The sequence below is a fragment of the Protopterus annectens genome, chromosome 7.part1 (genome assembly GCF_019279795.1).
Source record: "Protopterus annectens isolate FY-2018-M chromosome 7.part1, PAN1.0, whole genome shotgun sequence".
NCBI classification, from domain to species: domain Eukaryota; kingdom Metazoa; phylum Chordata; order Ceratodontiformes; family Protopteridae; genus Protopterus; species Protopterus annectens.
The window spans coordinates 332,002,155-332,020,155 of NC_056740.1; the positions used below are offsets into that span (position 1 = coordinate 332,002,155).

Here is an 18,001-nt window from a genome sequence, read left to right on the forward strand (position 1 = left end):
CTACACTAAACATATTATTTTGGAATGTGAATGGCCTCACGGAAATAGACAAAAAGCTAAGAGTATTAAATTATATTAAGAAATGCAGTGTGAAAAAAACAATGCTACAGGAGACACATTTAGAAAGAAGTGAGCATCTGAATGTGATAATGAAAATAATTCAGGATGGATATTTAGCAGAATATCAGGGACAAAGAAAAGGGGAGTACTTATACTGATTACAAGAGAAGCTCCAATAGTGATCGAAGAGGAAGAAAAAAGATAGTTCTGGTAGATTTGTAGTAATAAGGGGCTACTTACTGCCTAGGGAGGAGGATTGTGCTGGCATGTATATGTGGCATGCATGTATATTCAACCTAAAACTATGATTATGGAGCTTAAGAAAGTTTTGGGAGAAATAATTCAGTGGGGACTGAAACATGATTTGCAACAATGATGCTGTATCTGGAGGAACTAGAAGGGAAAATATAACAAAAAAGGATAGTTTTCTGAAGAATCATCATCATTATCATCATCATCAACCACGATCCTCTTTTTCCCATCTTCTACATTGGGTCATGGTGTTGTGTCAACTGTTGTCATCTCTCTTTCTAATCAGTGCCACTCTCCTACCTTCTTTAACAATCATGCCTGACGGTTGCATGTCTTCTCTCAAACAGTCCATCCTCCTCTTTGCTGGATGCACTCATTTCCTTTTGTCTTCTTCATGTCTGTCCCAAATCATCTTCACCAGATTGTCGTCTTGTTTTTTTGTACATGTGCCCAAACCACCAAAATCTGTTCTCATTGACTTTTTCTGCAATTGGAGTTACTTTGGCTTCTGCTCCTATATTCCCATTTATTCTTCTTCTTCTGCCCCACAGTGTGCATCCTACCATCTGTCCCTGGCACTTCATCTCTATCACCTCTAGCTTCCTCAAATGCTCTGCCTATACTGCCCAGGTTTCTGTACCGTACAGCAGTACTGGTTGCACCAGTGTGTTGTACAGCTTACTTTTCAGCTTCTTTGGCATTCTTCTGTCATACATTGCCCCTGACACTCTGTGCCAGTTGGGTGCAGCCCCTCTGATTCAAACTTTGACCTTCTCATTCAGACTTTCCTTTTCCTCAGCCACCCCTCCTTGATACTTAAATCTGCTAAGATGTTCCACTGTTTTCCCTTCTATCTCAATTCTCAGCTTCATCTGATTTCCCCCATTTGCTACCATTACAACTGTCTTATCTGTACTCAGTTTCATCCCACGTGCCTTCAGTTTTGCATAACATTCCCCGATCTTTTGCTGAAGTTCTTGTTCTGAATCTGCTTGTAATGCCAAATTGTCTGCATACAGCAACTTTATTGATCTCTCCCCACTGACCTGTATGCTAATGTAGTCCATTACCAGTATGAACAGCAGTGGGCTCAGAGCTGAACCCTGATGCACTCTTACTCCCTCTGTAAGGTGGAACACTTTGTACTTGAGGCATTGGGTCCATGTACATAGCCTGCACTAATTCTGCCAGTGCTTCTGGGACTTTGAACCACCACAGTACTGTCCAGATCAGCTTTCCTGAGACCTTGTCATATGCTTTCTCAATCAAGGAATGCTCAGTTGGATTCCTTCCTCATTTTTAGCTTCTTCTCAATTATCTGTCTCACTGCAAACTTCAGGTCAGTTGTGCTGCATCCTTATCTGAATCTAAAGAAATTCATGAAAGTACTTGGTATGGAAGATGTGAATTCAGTAGTAGGAGCTGGGAGAATTCACATATTATTCCCTGAGGTACAATAACTGGGCTAGACTAGACAGAAATTATATTTCACAGAAACGTGCATTTAATTTGAAGCTTTGACATGCATCCAATAACTATTTCAGAACATGTGCCAGTAACAACTAAAATAAAAATGCAGGAAATTAAGTAAAAATGAGACACTAGTACTTCCTCACCTACTTGTTAAAACGAGAGGAGTTTAAGGAATGGGTAGTGGAAATTATTTGAGAGTTATTAGGGAAGACAGAAATTTCTTCAGAATGTATAGCCAGTGAATAGGATGAAATGGAAGTAGAGTTTAAAAATAGGGTAGAAATAAAAGAAAAAGAGATCTGGTTAAGAAGTAACAATAATTAATTAATGGGGCTGACAAAGGTTAAAGTATTGCAGAATAAGATGAGTCTCACAGAACAAGAAGAGATGCAACCACAGGGTGCTTAAAGAGAAAATGAGATTATCTGGAAATAAGCATCAGTTTTGAAAGATTGCTGTTTGGCAACTGTTTTTGATAACTCCAGAGTACAAAAATTCATAAGCACAGTCATGTAGGTAACAGAAAGTATAAAGGGTTGTTGGCAAACGTAGGGAGCCTATATCGAAAAATAACCAGCGATCCTGTAGAGGTATTAGAGATAGTTCAGAATTTTTATGAAAATTTGTATAAAGCAAAGAAATATGGAAATCAGGAAAAGCACAAATGGAAATATTTATGGAAGACGCAAGTATGCCAAGGTTAGGAAGATGAGGCTCAGCAATTAACAGTTAAGATAGGAGGAGATGAGATAAAACTGTGCTATATAGTCAATCTGCAGGAAAGTCTCAAGAAATAGATGGTATTCCTATGGAAGTTTGGAAGCTTGGAGGGAAGAAAGAGAATGATCTGGAAGATTTTGTTTAACAGTATTTTGAAAGGATGGGAAGCAGAAACATCATGGAAGAAAGCTGTAGTAGCTGTAATAAAGACAGTAAAGACCCATCAGACCCAACTTCATGTAGGACCACTTCAGTTTTTTTAAGTCATGATTATAAAGTGTTTATAATAGTTAAAAAATGGCACAGGTGTTGCCAAAATTGATAGATATGGATCAGTGTGGTTTTGTGGAGGGAAGGCAAATATCTGACAACATTAATAGAACACTGATGATCCAGAGTGAAGCAAAATGTAAGAAAATGCAGCTGTTGTTGATGGACCTTAATGCAGAGAAAGCATTTGACACAGTAAGCTGGGATTTTATCAGTAAGTAATGGAAGTATTTACATTCTGTGATATGATAATAAGGTTAAGTAACAGGCTATATGAGAGATAAGGGGGCAAAAATTAAAGTGGGAGGATGTCTGTCTGATGTACTGTGTCTGAACAGAGGAATCAGGCAAGAATGTCCTCTTTCTTTTTGTTATTTGCATTATATTTAGAGCCATTGGCAAAGAAAATAAGGGACTCAAAAATGCAATGATATAATTGGTATAGTAATCAAAAGTTGGCTTTATTTGCAGACAGTATTATTTAGTACCTAGTAAAACCAGAAGAGGACAATTCAGTGTTGTGAAATATTCTGAGACGGTTTCAGGTTTTTTCAGGATATAAAATCAGACAAAACAAAGGCTATACCTATAAATTATCTACTCACACATGAATTGGTTCAGCAATACCCATATTTATGGGAGCACTATAAAATTAATTATTTAGGAGTACGGGCTAAAAAGGATTTTGTTATAGCAGATATGTGAGAAGAGACCAAAAAAAAGATAATCGAAAAACTGAGAAAATGGAACATCATGTTTATGGATATGAATCACAAGTTACAAGCAGTGAAAATGTTTTGTTCCTTTAGCTTTATATACATGTCAGGCATATTTTTATCAAACAGAGGACAAGTTGTGGACAGTAATTAATAAAGAGTTGAAGGATTTTATCTGGGAGAGGAAGAGGGCAAAGGTCAAGTGGGATAAGCTGATCCTTCCAATAGAACAAGGTGGTTTAGGATTACATGATTTGAAGAGGTAATTTAGAGCTACAAAAGTTAAGGCTGATGTACGTAACACAATCAGAAAGCTATAATTCAAAGTGGAAAGGGATAATGATAAAGCCGAGACAGTGGGGATTCAAGAAATAAGGAGAGAGTTGGATTTTGGATGCAAATCCTTAAGGAGAATGACAGCATACATAATATATTATTAAAGTAGCAGAAGGTATTCCAAGAACTAAGCCAACATGAGACTGGAGAAATGAGGTTCTGCTGCTATGGATGACTACAATTAGGCATACAGAGAATAGGCAAGAGTGGGCTGGAATTTACTGGAGAAAACTGGCAAAGGATTGAAGGTGTTTGGAGCAAATAACTAGAGAGAGAGAAAGGGAATAAAATGGGAAGAGGCTAAAAAGACATTTGGACTGCAGGCTAGAAACTGCCTTCCTTGTCAGAGACTGATAGAGTATAGGTAAAGAGAAAGGGATCAGAGAAGGCTAAGTGAAAGATCTGCTCTGGTGGATATTTTAGTTTAACCTAAAACAGAAGCTGCCGTTAAAGAGGGATAATTAGTAGGGCATGTAAAATATTGTACAGTAAATACAGGAATCAATCAGAGGAGATTAGAAAAGATTAGGAAGAGAGATTGGATAAGCAGTTCACAAGGAAACAATTCAGCAAAGTCTAGAAGATTTAGCATTTTTGCCTGGAAGTGTTTGCATAGGTATTTTTGTACCCCAAGCAGACTCCAAAGAATTTTTCCTTGGGTAAGGCCTTGTTAAGTTTACTTGTGGTAGCTGCCAAAAAAGCAATTACTATAAACTTGAAATCAAAGTCTAAACAAACTGTGAATATTGTAACAGAGATAAAAGAACTGGAAGTGGGATTTTTAGAAATGAATAGGAGAAAATGACATAAAAAATGGAAATTGTGGGAACAATGCATGCAGAGTGATGTTTTGGAGGAGGTGTGAGGTTTAAGGGAAGGCAGGAATTGATCAATTTATGTAATGTTGGAATTATGGTAATTGTATAAAGAATGTATGTGATGTACAATGTTTGTAACTAGGAGCATGTTAACATTGTTTTTTGTTCAGTAAACCTGTTAAAAAATTACATGTTGTATATGAATGTATTTGTTTAATACCAGAAGGTATTTGCAGTGCAGTATCATCAGTGTACATAGACTTGTCAGGTTTTACGTAAGAATATTTGTTACTTTAAAGTATTGTTCAAAATCTAGGACATAAGAAGATAAGATAGAGTTAGAGCAGCCCAAAGAAAGGAAGGAGGGGAGGAGGGACAAGGAAGATCGAGGAGGTCAGATGGTAAACGAGGGTATAGTTGTAATAATAGCACATTAAGCTTTATGCAAGAGAGAGTTATAGCACAAATGCATTTAGCTATACTAATTAGTACAAATTTAACCAGGGATGGTGCAAATGCATAGCCAGTTTTCTGTCAGGTGTTGCTTTAGTTGTCATTTAATGTGTTTCAGGTGGCAGTTCTTAAGCGGAATGGGGTGGTATTCCAGCGATTAGCAATGTTGTATTTACACTGTGAGTATCCTTTGTTGTTGTTAGGTTTAGTTATGGAGAGTAATGATTTGTTGGTGGAGTGTAGAGGCCTCTTAGTAGTGTAGGGTTGAATGATGGAGTGAAGTGATGAGAATTTTTCAAGGTTGTTCAATAATTTAAAGGTTGTAATTAATTGTGAATACATTAGAGGATTGTTATGTAGTTCGAGACAGTTTACTTGCTTAAGTGAGTGGCAGTGATGTGACCTATATTGGTGGTTGGTTCTCAGTTTGATACTTTATTGTAGCATTGTTCTAGCTTGGCTGATAGAGAGGAGTTAAGATAGTGTAGGATAAGAGAGGCATATAATAAGGTGGGAAGTAGAAATGTATTGGCTATGTTTTATCTAACAAGTCAGTAAGGCAGTGTTTTACTCTACAGAGATCGACTAACTCTTCCTAATTTCCCATGAACATTTTTTACTTATTTATTTTTATTTATTTATTTATTTATTATTTATTACATTTGTTAACCGGGTTATGTCCCACTGGGCCAGAAGCCATTTCCAGCGGAGCCCTGGGGAGAAAAGCTCCACAAGCAGTAACAAAGCTTACGTTAATTATAATTAATATAATATAGTAGATTGTATAGAATACAAACAGTAGTACACATGTATACAGAGTCTGTAAGCTTAAACAGAAATACTAATTACAAAGACTATTGTTAATTAGAAATACTAATTACAAAGTGTGCACAAATTTACTCATTCTTGGTCCCATTTGGCAAGTGAGGAACTTTATTTATGTAACATCAGTGTAATGTGACATTTCACCTGTGCTAGCCATCTTACTCTTTAATAACCAAATATTTAAGTGAACAAACCCAGATTTTCCATCATAGCAATGAAGTAACTTTCTGAGCCCTAAGGTACAGATCTAGTTTGAAGTGCAGCCATCTTTGCTGGTCTTTGCAGTGCCACACTCAACGTGTGTGTGTGTGTGTGTGTTTGTGTGTTTGTGTGTGTGTGTGTTTGTGTGTTTGTGTGTGTGTTTGTGTGTGTGTTTGTGTGTGTGTTTGTGTGTGTGTGTGTGTGTGTGTGTGTGTGTTTGTTTGTGTGTGTGTGTGTGTGTGTGTGTGTGTGTGTGTGTGCGTGCGTGCGTGTGCGTGCGTGCGTGTGTGTGTGTGTGTGTGAATTTCCTGTTTTCAGGTGTCAGGGTGCCTGTATGCTCTTCATAAGCAGTTTTATTTTGTGTTTTACCCATTTCATACAACAGCACTGGCATTCATGTAGGGAAAGGAGTAACATCATTTTTCAAAAGCTTCTTATTAGATTAGAATGCAAGGTGAACATTGTTCTGTTTGTTGTGTGTAGAAATTATTTTAAGGATGTAGTGTAGCTGCTAAAGGATCTGCTGCAACAGCCCAAGTTCCAGGTGCTTGAAGACCACTGTCTCAAAGCCAGGAGGTATAAATATAACCCTTCTAGTTTAAATTGACATGTTTCTCAATTGGTGTGTTAAAATATAGACTGCAAACTAAAGACCTTGATAGAGTAACTGTTTTTGTTTCTTTTTTATGTTTCAGGACTGTACCCAAAGTTTCCTGTAACAGAAGCTCTAAATTATTCATCACTTCGAGAAGAGGTAACTGCATATTTCTGTAGTTGCTCTTTACGTATTCTGCTCTAATATTCCCCCAGCCCTGATAGGACTTACGCTAGAGCAGTAATAACATACATGTTGCTCCAAGTATACAATAACTGTGTTGAACCGTCCAAAGTTTTTTGGTAAGGGGAGAAAAAGGTTTGGAGTTAACACATGAAAAACTGTTTTCCTCAGCTGGTTTGAATTTCTTTGTAGCTGGATTCTGATAGCCATCCCTAGTATTGCAGTGTTGTTAAGGAAAGGATTCTCTGATGTGTTACATTTTCATATATTTATCATTTATTAATCAGGTAAGCAGGCTCATCTGTGGACTCATTTCAGCTTTGACCTGGGCTACAAGTGCAGGGGTAAGTACCACACACATGCACACATACATAGACGGATGGATAAATAGACAAGTATGTAGGTAGGTAGATAGATACAAACAAACATAAATTTTAGTGTAGGCACTGACAGTCATGTTTTAGATTGAAGGAACCAGAGCATGTGGAGAAAGCACACACACACACAGACATCACCTGTGAACTTCAAATCTGACTAAACCCCAGACCATGTATCTGTGAGACAGAGGTCCTGCTACTGAGCCACCTTCCTGTCATTACTACCACCAACATCATTATCATCAGGGACAGATGGTCCAACTGGACTTGGTTTCAGCAAAACCTGCTCTAGCCCTAGAAACCCTATCCAACTTATAATGCTTAGTAAAGGTATGCACTAAAGACCAAGTAGCAACTTCAAGGATGGAATTGGTATCCAACCCCTTGAAGAAGGCACCAGAAGAGGCAACAGCCCTAGTAGAATAAGACCTAATAGAAGTAGACAGAGATTTGCCATGAAAAGAATAACAAAAAGAAATTGCTTTAGAAATCCAGGAGGAGATGGTTTGCTTAGAAACCGCCAAACCCAATGTCCTGGGATGTAAGGAAACAAAAAGCTTATCAGACTTACGAATGGCCTAGTTTTATCCAAATAGTACTTGAGCTGTCTGTGCAAATCCGAGGTATGCAGACCCCTCTCAATGACAGACTGAGGAGAAGGGGAATAAAAGGAAGGGAGTTGTACTGACTGAATCATGCACAACTCATTTACTACCTTGGACATAAAAGAAGGATTTATATGAAGGGACACCCTGTCCCTGTGAAAAAAACAAAAAAGGAGGAATAGCCATAAGGGCATGGAGCTCAGAAATCCTCTGAGCAGAAGTAAGAGCCTGCAACAAAGCAGCCTTCCAGGTGCAAAGTTGCAAAGAAGCAGAATCTGCAGCTTCAAAAGGAGCTTGATTCAGTTCTTCCAAAGCCAAATTAGGGTCCTAAGGAGGAGGAATAGGTTTCCTTGAAGGCCTAATTGCAAGACGTCTTTAAGAATTTGATCTCAAAGCGAGAAGTCAAAGGAAGATTCAAGGGAAGACAAACAGAAATGGCTGACAAATGACCCTTCACAGAAGAATAGGCCAGGCCAGACTAGAACAACTCACACATATAAGAGAGGACCAGAGGGAACCTCACTGAAAAAGGGTACTGGCTATGAGCATGGCACCAGACAGAAAATCTTTTCCATTTGGGCATATAAAATTTCCTGGTAGAGGGTTTTCTTGCCTCCTGTAAAACCCTGAGCATGTTCTCAGTAAAGAAATGCCTGAAAGTAATCAAAACCCTATCACACACAATGTCAGTTGAAGAGAGGACAAGTGATGATGGATGAAAGACCGCTTGTCCTGTGTGAGGTAATCCAACTGCTGAGGTAACTTGTGGTGATTGCCCCTGGCCAGATGCATTAAGAGGGGGAACCAGTGCCATCTTGGCCAAAAGGGAGTCACTAGTAAAATTTTCAGAAAGTCAAGTTGAATCTTCTGCAGGACTCTTGGAAGCAGAGGAAGAGGAGGAAAAGCATAAAGAAACATTCCCTTACAAGGAAAAGAAAGAGTGTCAGTTTTCCATGACAGATGGCATGGCATTCTGGAACAGAAGAGAGGAAGCTACCTGTTCAGTGGGAAGGCAAAAAGATTTACCTAAGGAATACCCCACCCTTGGACAGTGTTCAGAAACATATCTCTGTGAAGCTTCCATTTGTGAGCCTGTGTGTTGGACCTTCTCAGAGAGTCTGCCACTAGATTGTGCACTGAAGGAATGTATACTGCCTGAAAAATTAATTGATAACTGAGAGCCACCTCCCAAGCCTGAAGCGCCATCATACAGAGGAGGTAAGGTTTTGTGCCTCCCTGCTTGTTGACATACCACATCACTGTAGTTTTGTCTATGTACACCTTCAGTGGACCTGGAGAGAACATGTGGTGAAAAGCTTGAAGGGCCAGAAGCAGAGGTCTCATCTCTTTGATGTTGACATGGTCTATGTGCTGATGGGGATGCCAGAGACCCTAAACTTTCAGGTGACCAAAAGAAGCCCCCCACACTATGTCAGAGGTATTGGTGAACATTGCTTAAGAAGGGACTGGAGGCTGAAAGGGACGGCCTGGGTTGAGAGCAAGCTGTTGAACTCACCACTTGAATTCCTTCTTTATACAGAGAAGAAGATTTACACTGAAATCTAGAGGGTGATGTGGCCAAACTGACTTGAGGTACTATTGGAGCTTCCACATATGCAGTCTGGCAAGAAGAAGAATCAGAATAGAAGAGGCCATGAATCCTAGGGCCTGGAGAAACTCCCTGGCTGACATGGCAGTCAGAGGAAGAAGAGACTGAAAGAAGGCTGTCAGTGACAAAACATTTGAAGGTGGAAGAGAGGCCAACATTGGCACTGTCTGAATCCTGCATTCCAAATACACATAATCCCGAGAGGGAGTCAGGACAGACTTTTGGAAGTTGGTGGTAAACCCCAGACTTTGAAGAATAGAGATGGTGAACTTCACATCCTGTAACAGGTGATTGGGAGAAGGAACCTGAAGCAACAGGTTGTCTAGGTAAGGAGATGTGAATGCATTTGAGCCTGCAGAAAACAATCACAGGAGCTAGGCATTTTGTGAATACCCTTGGGGCAGTAGAGAGGCCAAAGGGCAGTTCAGAGGACTGAAAATGCTATGAAGACACAAACAAATGTAAAACCTTCCTGAAAAAAGAGTGAATATGAATATGAAGGTAAGCATCTTTCAGATCCAATGACATCAGAAAAGCCTGGGGTAATAAAAGAAGAAACAGGGTTGGAAAAGTAAGCATGCAAAAAGAAGGGACCTTGAGAAAAGTGTTGAGCCGGGAGAGATCCAAAATAGGTCTCCAAGTACCGTCATTTTGAGGAACCAGGAACATCCTGGAATAAAGACCCTTTCCCATTTGGGAAGGGAGGACAGGTTGAATGGTTCCTTGGTTCACCAGGGACCCTGGAACCTCCCAGAAATGAGGAAATTGCTCTAGAGGAGGTTGAGTAATACCTGAAAAAGGAAGGAGAGACTTCCATACCATGAAGGAACCCTGATGGATAATAGAAGCCCAAGAATCTGAAGTGATGAGAAACCAATTTTGAAGTAAAAGCAAAAGTTGGAGGGACAAAGGAACCTGGTCTAAGAGAAGCGGGGGCGGGGGTAAATTGTCAAAGAGAAGCAGGCTTATCAGATAAAGGCGGCTTCTGGACCACAGTCTGAGAATCCTTAGCAGAGGAGGCTCACCTACTACCCTTCCTGCCCTTGGAGGCCTGGTGATAGGGTTGCCTGCAGTCAAAAGTAGATCTAGAAGGATATTTCCTCTGGAACTTAGGGATAGGAGAGACAAAAGTATATTTAAGGTCCTGCAAGGCTTTGCCTTTCTCTTGAAGACACTTAAACATGTCAGCAGCAGCAGTCTCAGAAAGATGTTCATTATCCAAAGGAGCATCCAACAATTTGACCATAATGTCCTCAGGCAAAGACTAGAGATTAAACTAAGAATAACACCTAATGACAGATCCAAAAGCCACAGCCCTGGAAGAGGAATCAGCAGCAATGTAGCTGCACGTGATAGAGTGGTGAACCACTTGAGAAGTAGAACCTAAAATAGATAAGTGGCCAGGGAAGACAAACAGCTTCTAAGTGTCTTAGACACAAACGCCTTACAGATACTACAAGAGGTATGGTTGTGAGAAGCACCCAAACATAAGAGACACTGTTCATGATGATCCTTATGGGGAATCTGTGTCACACACTGACATTTTCCATTCTTGGATGACATGATCTCTAAGTAAGCAAAGTGAAATACAAGACCAAAGAAAAGGAAAAAAATATGCAATGGGGCACTTACCTGATGGCTAGGTATTCAGCACAGCAACAAGGCATTCAGACCAACAAGCAATAATGCTGTTTGGACTGGCGGCAAATAAGTTCTGGGTAACTGCATCTGTACATCACTTTTATGCCCCGTCTCCTTTGTGGGGAGCATATATGTGATGTATGCCGTATACAAGATCATGAGGTTTTGGTGTAATGGCTGAATGAGTGGCCGCCCTGGGTAGGAGATCCCTATAATAAACAATACTGCAGTAGTGATATAAAAGGACATCAGTTGTTTTCTGATTGCTGTTGCCTCTGAGAGAAGAGTATTTATTTATTTTGACATTTGTTAACCAGGTACATCCAACTGAGCTATAGCCCATTTTCAGTGGGGAGGCCCAGTGGGAAAAGTCCTGTAAGTAAACAATTACAAATAATGTTACAAAAACAGTTGCAAACAAAGAGTAACAGCAATTACAGAAGATTTTTAAAGATTTTTTTATTTTGAGTTGCAAACTCTTCTGGTGGGACAGTCTTATCTCATTTTCTACAAAGATAAGGTTTCCTTGAGATTTGATCCATTATTTTTTCCTAAAGTTGTATAAACTTTTACTTTGAGCCACGCTGTCCATCTCCCTGTCTTTTTAACAGAACCTACTACATTTCTTAGCTGTCCAAAGACAATTCGGGTACTACCCTGACAGAACAAATTCTTTTAGGAATTCTAATCAGTTGTTCATTTCTTGTGAAGGTAAGAAGAAAGGACAATCTGTGTCATAGTAAACTGTTTTCAAGTTATCTCATTTATTACCTTTTGTTGTACTCACCACAACAAGGCAATTCCATGCAGGGTTAAGGATTATTCTACCAGGGCCTTGGCTTTACCTGTGGCTTTTTGGAAAGGGATGGATTCCAGAAGTATTCTAGAAGGAGCAACTTGGCCCTCTGTACATACTTTTGCAAAACATTGTAAACTAGATTCCTCCTCAAGGTCTATGACAGGCTTTGCTAAGACAATTCTCCAGGGGCTTCTAGACCCTCATCCTTACTGTCTCAATCAGTCTAAGCTGTGGTAATTTATTCATATAGCTAAGGCTAATGTAGCAGTGATCTTAATGATGAACGTAGTGTAGCTGGGTAAGTTAACTTAACATAACTGTCAAAACTCTGCTGTGGTGCATGGCTTGAGCTTATGAATACCACCCTACCTTTACACTGTAGCCTGATTGACATGACTCTGTCACTAATTCTGATGAATTACCATATTGCAAGTCTGTCCTCCCCCTGAATAGTAGACTTTGGATTGCCCTTTCATCTTCGTTCTTGGAAACACAGAATCTCCAGCCTCTTCCTTACCAGCATGTCATCCACTTTCAAGCTGCAGCCTGACTGTAAACTTGAAGTGAATGTAGCGGTCTTTAGTTCATGTTTTCAGGTTGATTGATTTTACACCCAGCTTTCACTCAACAGAGCTATCCCAGGTAACCAAAGCTAGGCAACTGGACACTAGCCAGCAAGTAACTTATTGACCCAGGTCTACTGAGCTTTGTGGTGGGCACACACTGTCCAGGAGAGGCACATAGACTTTTCCCACCATTAACATTGGCTCCCTACCATAGGTCAGAGTAGGACAGGTCTTCAACCTTGTTATAACTAGCAAATTCCCATGCCCATTTTTGGTGACATTAGCGAAAATGACCAAATCACCTAGAGCCAGTTTTTACACCATCAAGTAGCTAGCCCTGACACAGTAGGTCTCCTGTTTGGAGGATACTGTGCTTCTTCTTTCCTGATAGGTACTACCTAGAATCTGTGCTGCTGTCCACAAAGCTTCTTCTTTCCTGATAGGTACTACCTAGAATCTGTGCTGCTGTCCACAAATCCATTCAGTTCTTTGAGTGAGTTTGAGATGGAAACACCCAGCATGTCATGAAGAGTTGAGGAGGTAGGAAGAACCCCACAAAGCCACAAGGAGAATAAGCAGACTCCATGCAGACATTGGCCAGAGGTGAGGTCAGGAATGAATTGCATACCTTGTGCATGTGAAGCAAAAACCTTAACCATTATGCCATCTGTATTTCCGGTATAGAAAAACTATTTCATTCCTTTCCTGTCCCCTGCCGATCTGCAGCCAATGTCCCAGTCCATCATAGAATTGCAGCAAACTAGAGGCACAGAGTCCGCTTCAAGAACAGCCAATCCAAGAAATGACACCTGATAAGAAAGGGCATAGCTTTTATTCAAGGTTCTTTTTAGTGGCCAAGAAAACAAAGAACCTCATGCCTATATTTGATTTGATTTGCCTAAACAAAGACATTTTAAAGGAGCCAATTCAGATTGCCATGTTGCAGTCTGTCCTTCCCTGTTTGTCTGAAGGAGACTATGTGCTTTTAGAACCAAAACTGAAAGGTGAGAGAAAGTATACGGTAATTAAGACAGAGAGAAGGCTTAGTTTAGCACATCAGTGATACACATTGAAACAGAAATGCAAAGTACCTGGTTGAAAACCTTGACTGGAGGAACGGAGCATTAGTCTAAGTACAGTGGCTATAGTGATGGTCCAAGTTAGCAAAATCTCCATTCAGCGTGCATACATAAGCACTGTTAAAGAAAGCAAACAGGTAAAATAGAATACAGTTATCATTCAGTTTTGTTCTTCTAAGTCATGCTAGAGTTTATTTGGTGTTTCATTCATGAACTGGTCACATAGCCATTCCGTATGGGCTTCGTTTGCAGGAGAATTAAGCAGCCACCACTGGCTATGTACAGCATAATTCTTCCTTCTTTTGCTTTGGAAGCTGTCAGTGGATATGTTCAGATGCTGTTTACTGAATCGCTAAATAAATAAATAAATATGTATGTGTATTCATTCAGAAATGTGTACACTCTGGCGTACATGGTATATACCCTGGCTACTTCACTGTCTGTATGGCATGATGTTTCGTGTCAGTTGTACACTGCCAGAATTGTTTTTATTATATGTTATTTTTGCTTTTGATATATACCATTTCTCTGCATTTGGTCTTCATGTCATTTTTGAACAGGAATCATAATTCATTCAGAGACTTTGCTTAGAACACAAACCATTCTGATAACTGGTGAACCTTTCAACTCAAGTTGAACTTGCTGAAACTCATCTCTTCAAGATTCAGATACTTTCATCCAAAACAGTGCAACCGCAGCAGGCATTAAAAGTAAATAATGGGGGTGTTGCATAAAGTGAATAACAGAGGTAGGGAATAATGTCCCATCACACTGGAGTGTTAGGAGGGGCAAAATCCCCCAAACACTTTAATTTCTTCAGTTTTGTGTGGTTGAGTATTGCTAAGTGCAGTTTTGGTAAGTTCATATGTGATTAGCTAACGTTAATCAGATGAATATAGTGTTCTTATAAGGAGCGCTGGTTCTCCTATCTGTGATGCTAGAAACAACATGCCCTTTTGTATTCTGGGTATACTGTATTTACTGTTTACATCCACACATAAATTAAGCAGTTAAATGCTAAAGCCTGGGTTGTTCATTATTTTTTGCTTTTTAGAAGGGTGTTGGAAAATCTTTTTTTTTTTTCCCATATAGGGGGAGTGGTTGCTGTTGTTCAATTACATAATCCCCTTTCCGGATGTTCTTGGACAATTGGAACGGTCCCTGCGTGATGCCAGTGGTATTCGACTAACTGCAAACATAGAAGTGGTAAGAGGCAGTTGTTTTTTAATTAACATAGCAAATCATCAAAGGATAGTTGGTGGTGTTCTTGTAGGTGTTAGGTCTCAGTGAATATGATCTGTGCTCTAACTATAATTAGTAAGAGAAGTGTAACTATTCAGAAACAGCAACTGCTATAGTAGGTTATATTACATAAATGTCAGAAACCATTAATGTTTTAATAGTGACCATATTGATATATACAGAGGTGGTCCAATAATTCAGTGGCATTTGGTTTGCATGTTGTACATTGGCCTTTGTTGATAAAGAAGTAGATTAGCAGGTACCAAAAAATTGGCAGGTTAGATATGATTTAGATGGTTCTTTCTCCTCAAAGTGAGGGACTGTGCCAGGCAGCCAGAGGTGGGATACATCCACTGTGTAGGGAAATACATCAGAAGATGAAGGGCTTATGTTAGACAGTACCACCATTTCTTTGCATATTAGTGTGCATCAGTGTCTTGCAGGGACTCATGTCACAGCATTAAAGCTCTGACAACTGACTACATAAAAGTAGAAACCAAACAACTGAAAGCATAGCACCTCTGCTAATGTACTGTTTAAATAAAACAACTCAATTTGTGTAGGAGGCAAGCCCCCTACACCCACTATCTGCTGAGGGAGTATTAAGACCACCTATATCAGACTCCAGCCTCACTCAATGTCTGCAGAATTGTGGACCCTAAAGTGCAAAAATAGAATTCTGTTTGCAGTTCAAACAGTGTCAAAACAGGAAGCAAAAGTACAAAGTAAATTAAAGGACAGTTTTCAGTAAAAACCTAAACTTGCTGGAACAGTCATTTGATTTATTTGTTACTGTAGAAATGATGTCAGTGTAATAACATATTTCCATCTTGGGTTAAAATACAGAATATAAACGCAGTTTCAAAACATTGCCTACTGGTATGCACATGATCCAACTGAATTACATTGCATGCTGACTGGCATACAGTTTGAACTCTAAATGGCATTCATCTAGGAAGCTGTTTAGAAGGGTGGCACACTTGTTGTGATGAGAGGATGCTTTCTGATTAGCCAGAGGTTCTCTGTTTTGATTCTTGTCTGGGGTGCCTTCTGTGCAGAGACTGCATGTCCTACTTTTGTTGCATGGGTTTCTTCCAAGTGCTCTGATTTCCTCCCACATTCCAAAGACGTCCCAGTACGTGGACTGAACACTCTAAATCTAAGTGCGTGTGTGAGTGTGTGGTATGAAAGAACAAATGTGGCAGGACTAGCCCCTGGTGGTGTGAACCTTGGCTTTAGATGATTATCACTGCTGAAGTGACACCCCGACCCCATTTGCAAAAAATGGAAAAAGGAGTTGTGGATGGATGGATGAAACTATGGAAATATTGAATAGCAGTGGGTACAGACTAACAAATAAAGTAATGAAAGAAGTATTTTTTGAAAAGATGCATATAAGAACTCCTGTGTTGAATTTTTCCCCTTTCTTTGGTATCTCATACCATTATCAAAATGATTTTCTTAAGTTTATTCTTCCAGTGTATACACAGTTTTACTCTTTCACTTTACTTTTAACCCCCATTCTGCTACAGAAGTTTCTGTTAACTTTTTCTAAGAGTGTTTTATGATCAGGAATAAAACCATTGCAAAGTGGCATGTAAGGTTAAGCTTATCTGATATACCGCCTATCAAAAGAAAGAATGGGGTGCCATTGTCTACATATCCCCAAAACAACTGAAAACAGTAAAATGAAGAGGATTGACTGTGCCATTGAACAGTCTTTGTTCAAGAGCACTGCTTCTCCAGATTTTTCAGGTTGGTAAAAACTTGGTGCTGTATGTGAAATTGGAAATGGCAGGCATAGTAGGGTGCTGATGGATATCCATATTCCTTCAGTTTGCCAAAGTTAACACCCTGAAGAATTCATGCTGTGGATGCTCTTGACCACTGAGAATGTGGTGAAAACACCTTTGATTTGGGAATAGAATTCCTGGAGTGGTTTTTTGGTATGTAATGGACTAATTAAAGGGGTGTTATTACTAGCTACAAGTTTAATGACAGCTTTGTGGTCCCTCTTCCATGTTAACCTTTATGGCATTTCCTTAGCTTATTCCTTAATGACCATGACTGACTGCAACACTGACCTCTCCAAATGTAACTGTAATTTGTTCCTTAGTAGGACTGACAGTTTATTTCCCTTTTATTAGATTAAACACAACTGCATTCTTAAAGCATGATTCCACATATCTGGTGTGTGCTTCAGCTACAGTAAAACCTTTTGCTGTTGGTCAGCCAGAAGCCATGTTTTTGCTGCCAAACAGCAGTCCTTAATTGTAAGCTTTAGGCTGTTCCACCACAGAAAGTTAAGCATGCATCCTGGATAGAGAGAGATTAATTTCCTGATGTCACAAATTACCGTAACAAGGTTCTTTATACTTTAATATAAATGTATTTGCAGTCCATCTTCTTTATGCTTTAGTAGGAGGCTGGTGAAATAGTGAACACTGCACCACTTTATGGTCTGTGAAAGAGTATGGGATTGTTTGAAGGGAGTATGTAGATTAATTTAAGCTAGAGAATGCTAGCAGTGATTTAACATGCTGTTTGGGGAAATTGAGAGTGTAGAAATGGCTTACCCCAGATATTGAGGATGTTTCGGGTGCAATACAACTACTAATGTATAGTCTTTAAGTTGCAGAAGAATTTCAGTGCCCTTGCATTTTTTTCTGCAGATAGTAGACTCTAATACTGAATTCTGAAAAATTTTAAAGGTCTCCAACAATCTGTGGCAATATTAATTAGTTTAGATGGTCTTAATTTTCTTATGGGTGATAATCTCTGATGTTATTCTGATTTGTGTTTTTCATTTTTTTATAAGTTCACAGGTAAGTACTAGGGTAGCTGCCCCGGCAGGCCATTTTAAGCCTAGCCAATTTCCCTTTTGGTGTTTGAATTAACCTATCCCATTTGGCATTAGATTTGTCTCTACCCATCCCATGGTTGATAATTATCTATTACCCCTAGTAAGAATAGCTGGGATTATACCATAGAGAATTTGAGGGGACACGTGTGGGATAAAACATTTAGGATCCTGGGGTAAATTTTCTATTACCAGTCCATAGATCCAAGTTGTGCTTGAATATGGACAGGGATGAGCTTTGTTTTAAAGTAGATGTGGATTCTGTTCCAGAGTGGTGGCATCCTCTGTGAGCTTTACCTGTCCCTCCAAACCATTCTATTG

At 39.5% G+C, this 18,001-nt stretch overlaps 1 protein-coding gene across 1 annotated transcript in view; it reads left to right on the forward strand.

Moving 5' to 3' along the window:
• Positions 1-18,001, forward strand: part of DALRD3 (DALR anticodon binding domain containing 3) — a 1,074,922-nt gene that overhangs the window by 924,901 nt on the left and 132,020 nt on the right. The window contains exons 10-11 of the mRNA XM_044078747.1: positions 6,820-6,878; positions 14,671-14,784. Of these exons, the coding sequence (XP_043934682.1) occupies positions 6,820-6,878; positions 14,671-14,784 (173 nt within the window). The remainder of the gene's footprint in view (positions 1-6,819; positions 6,879-14,670; positions 14,785-18,001) is intronic.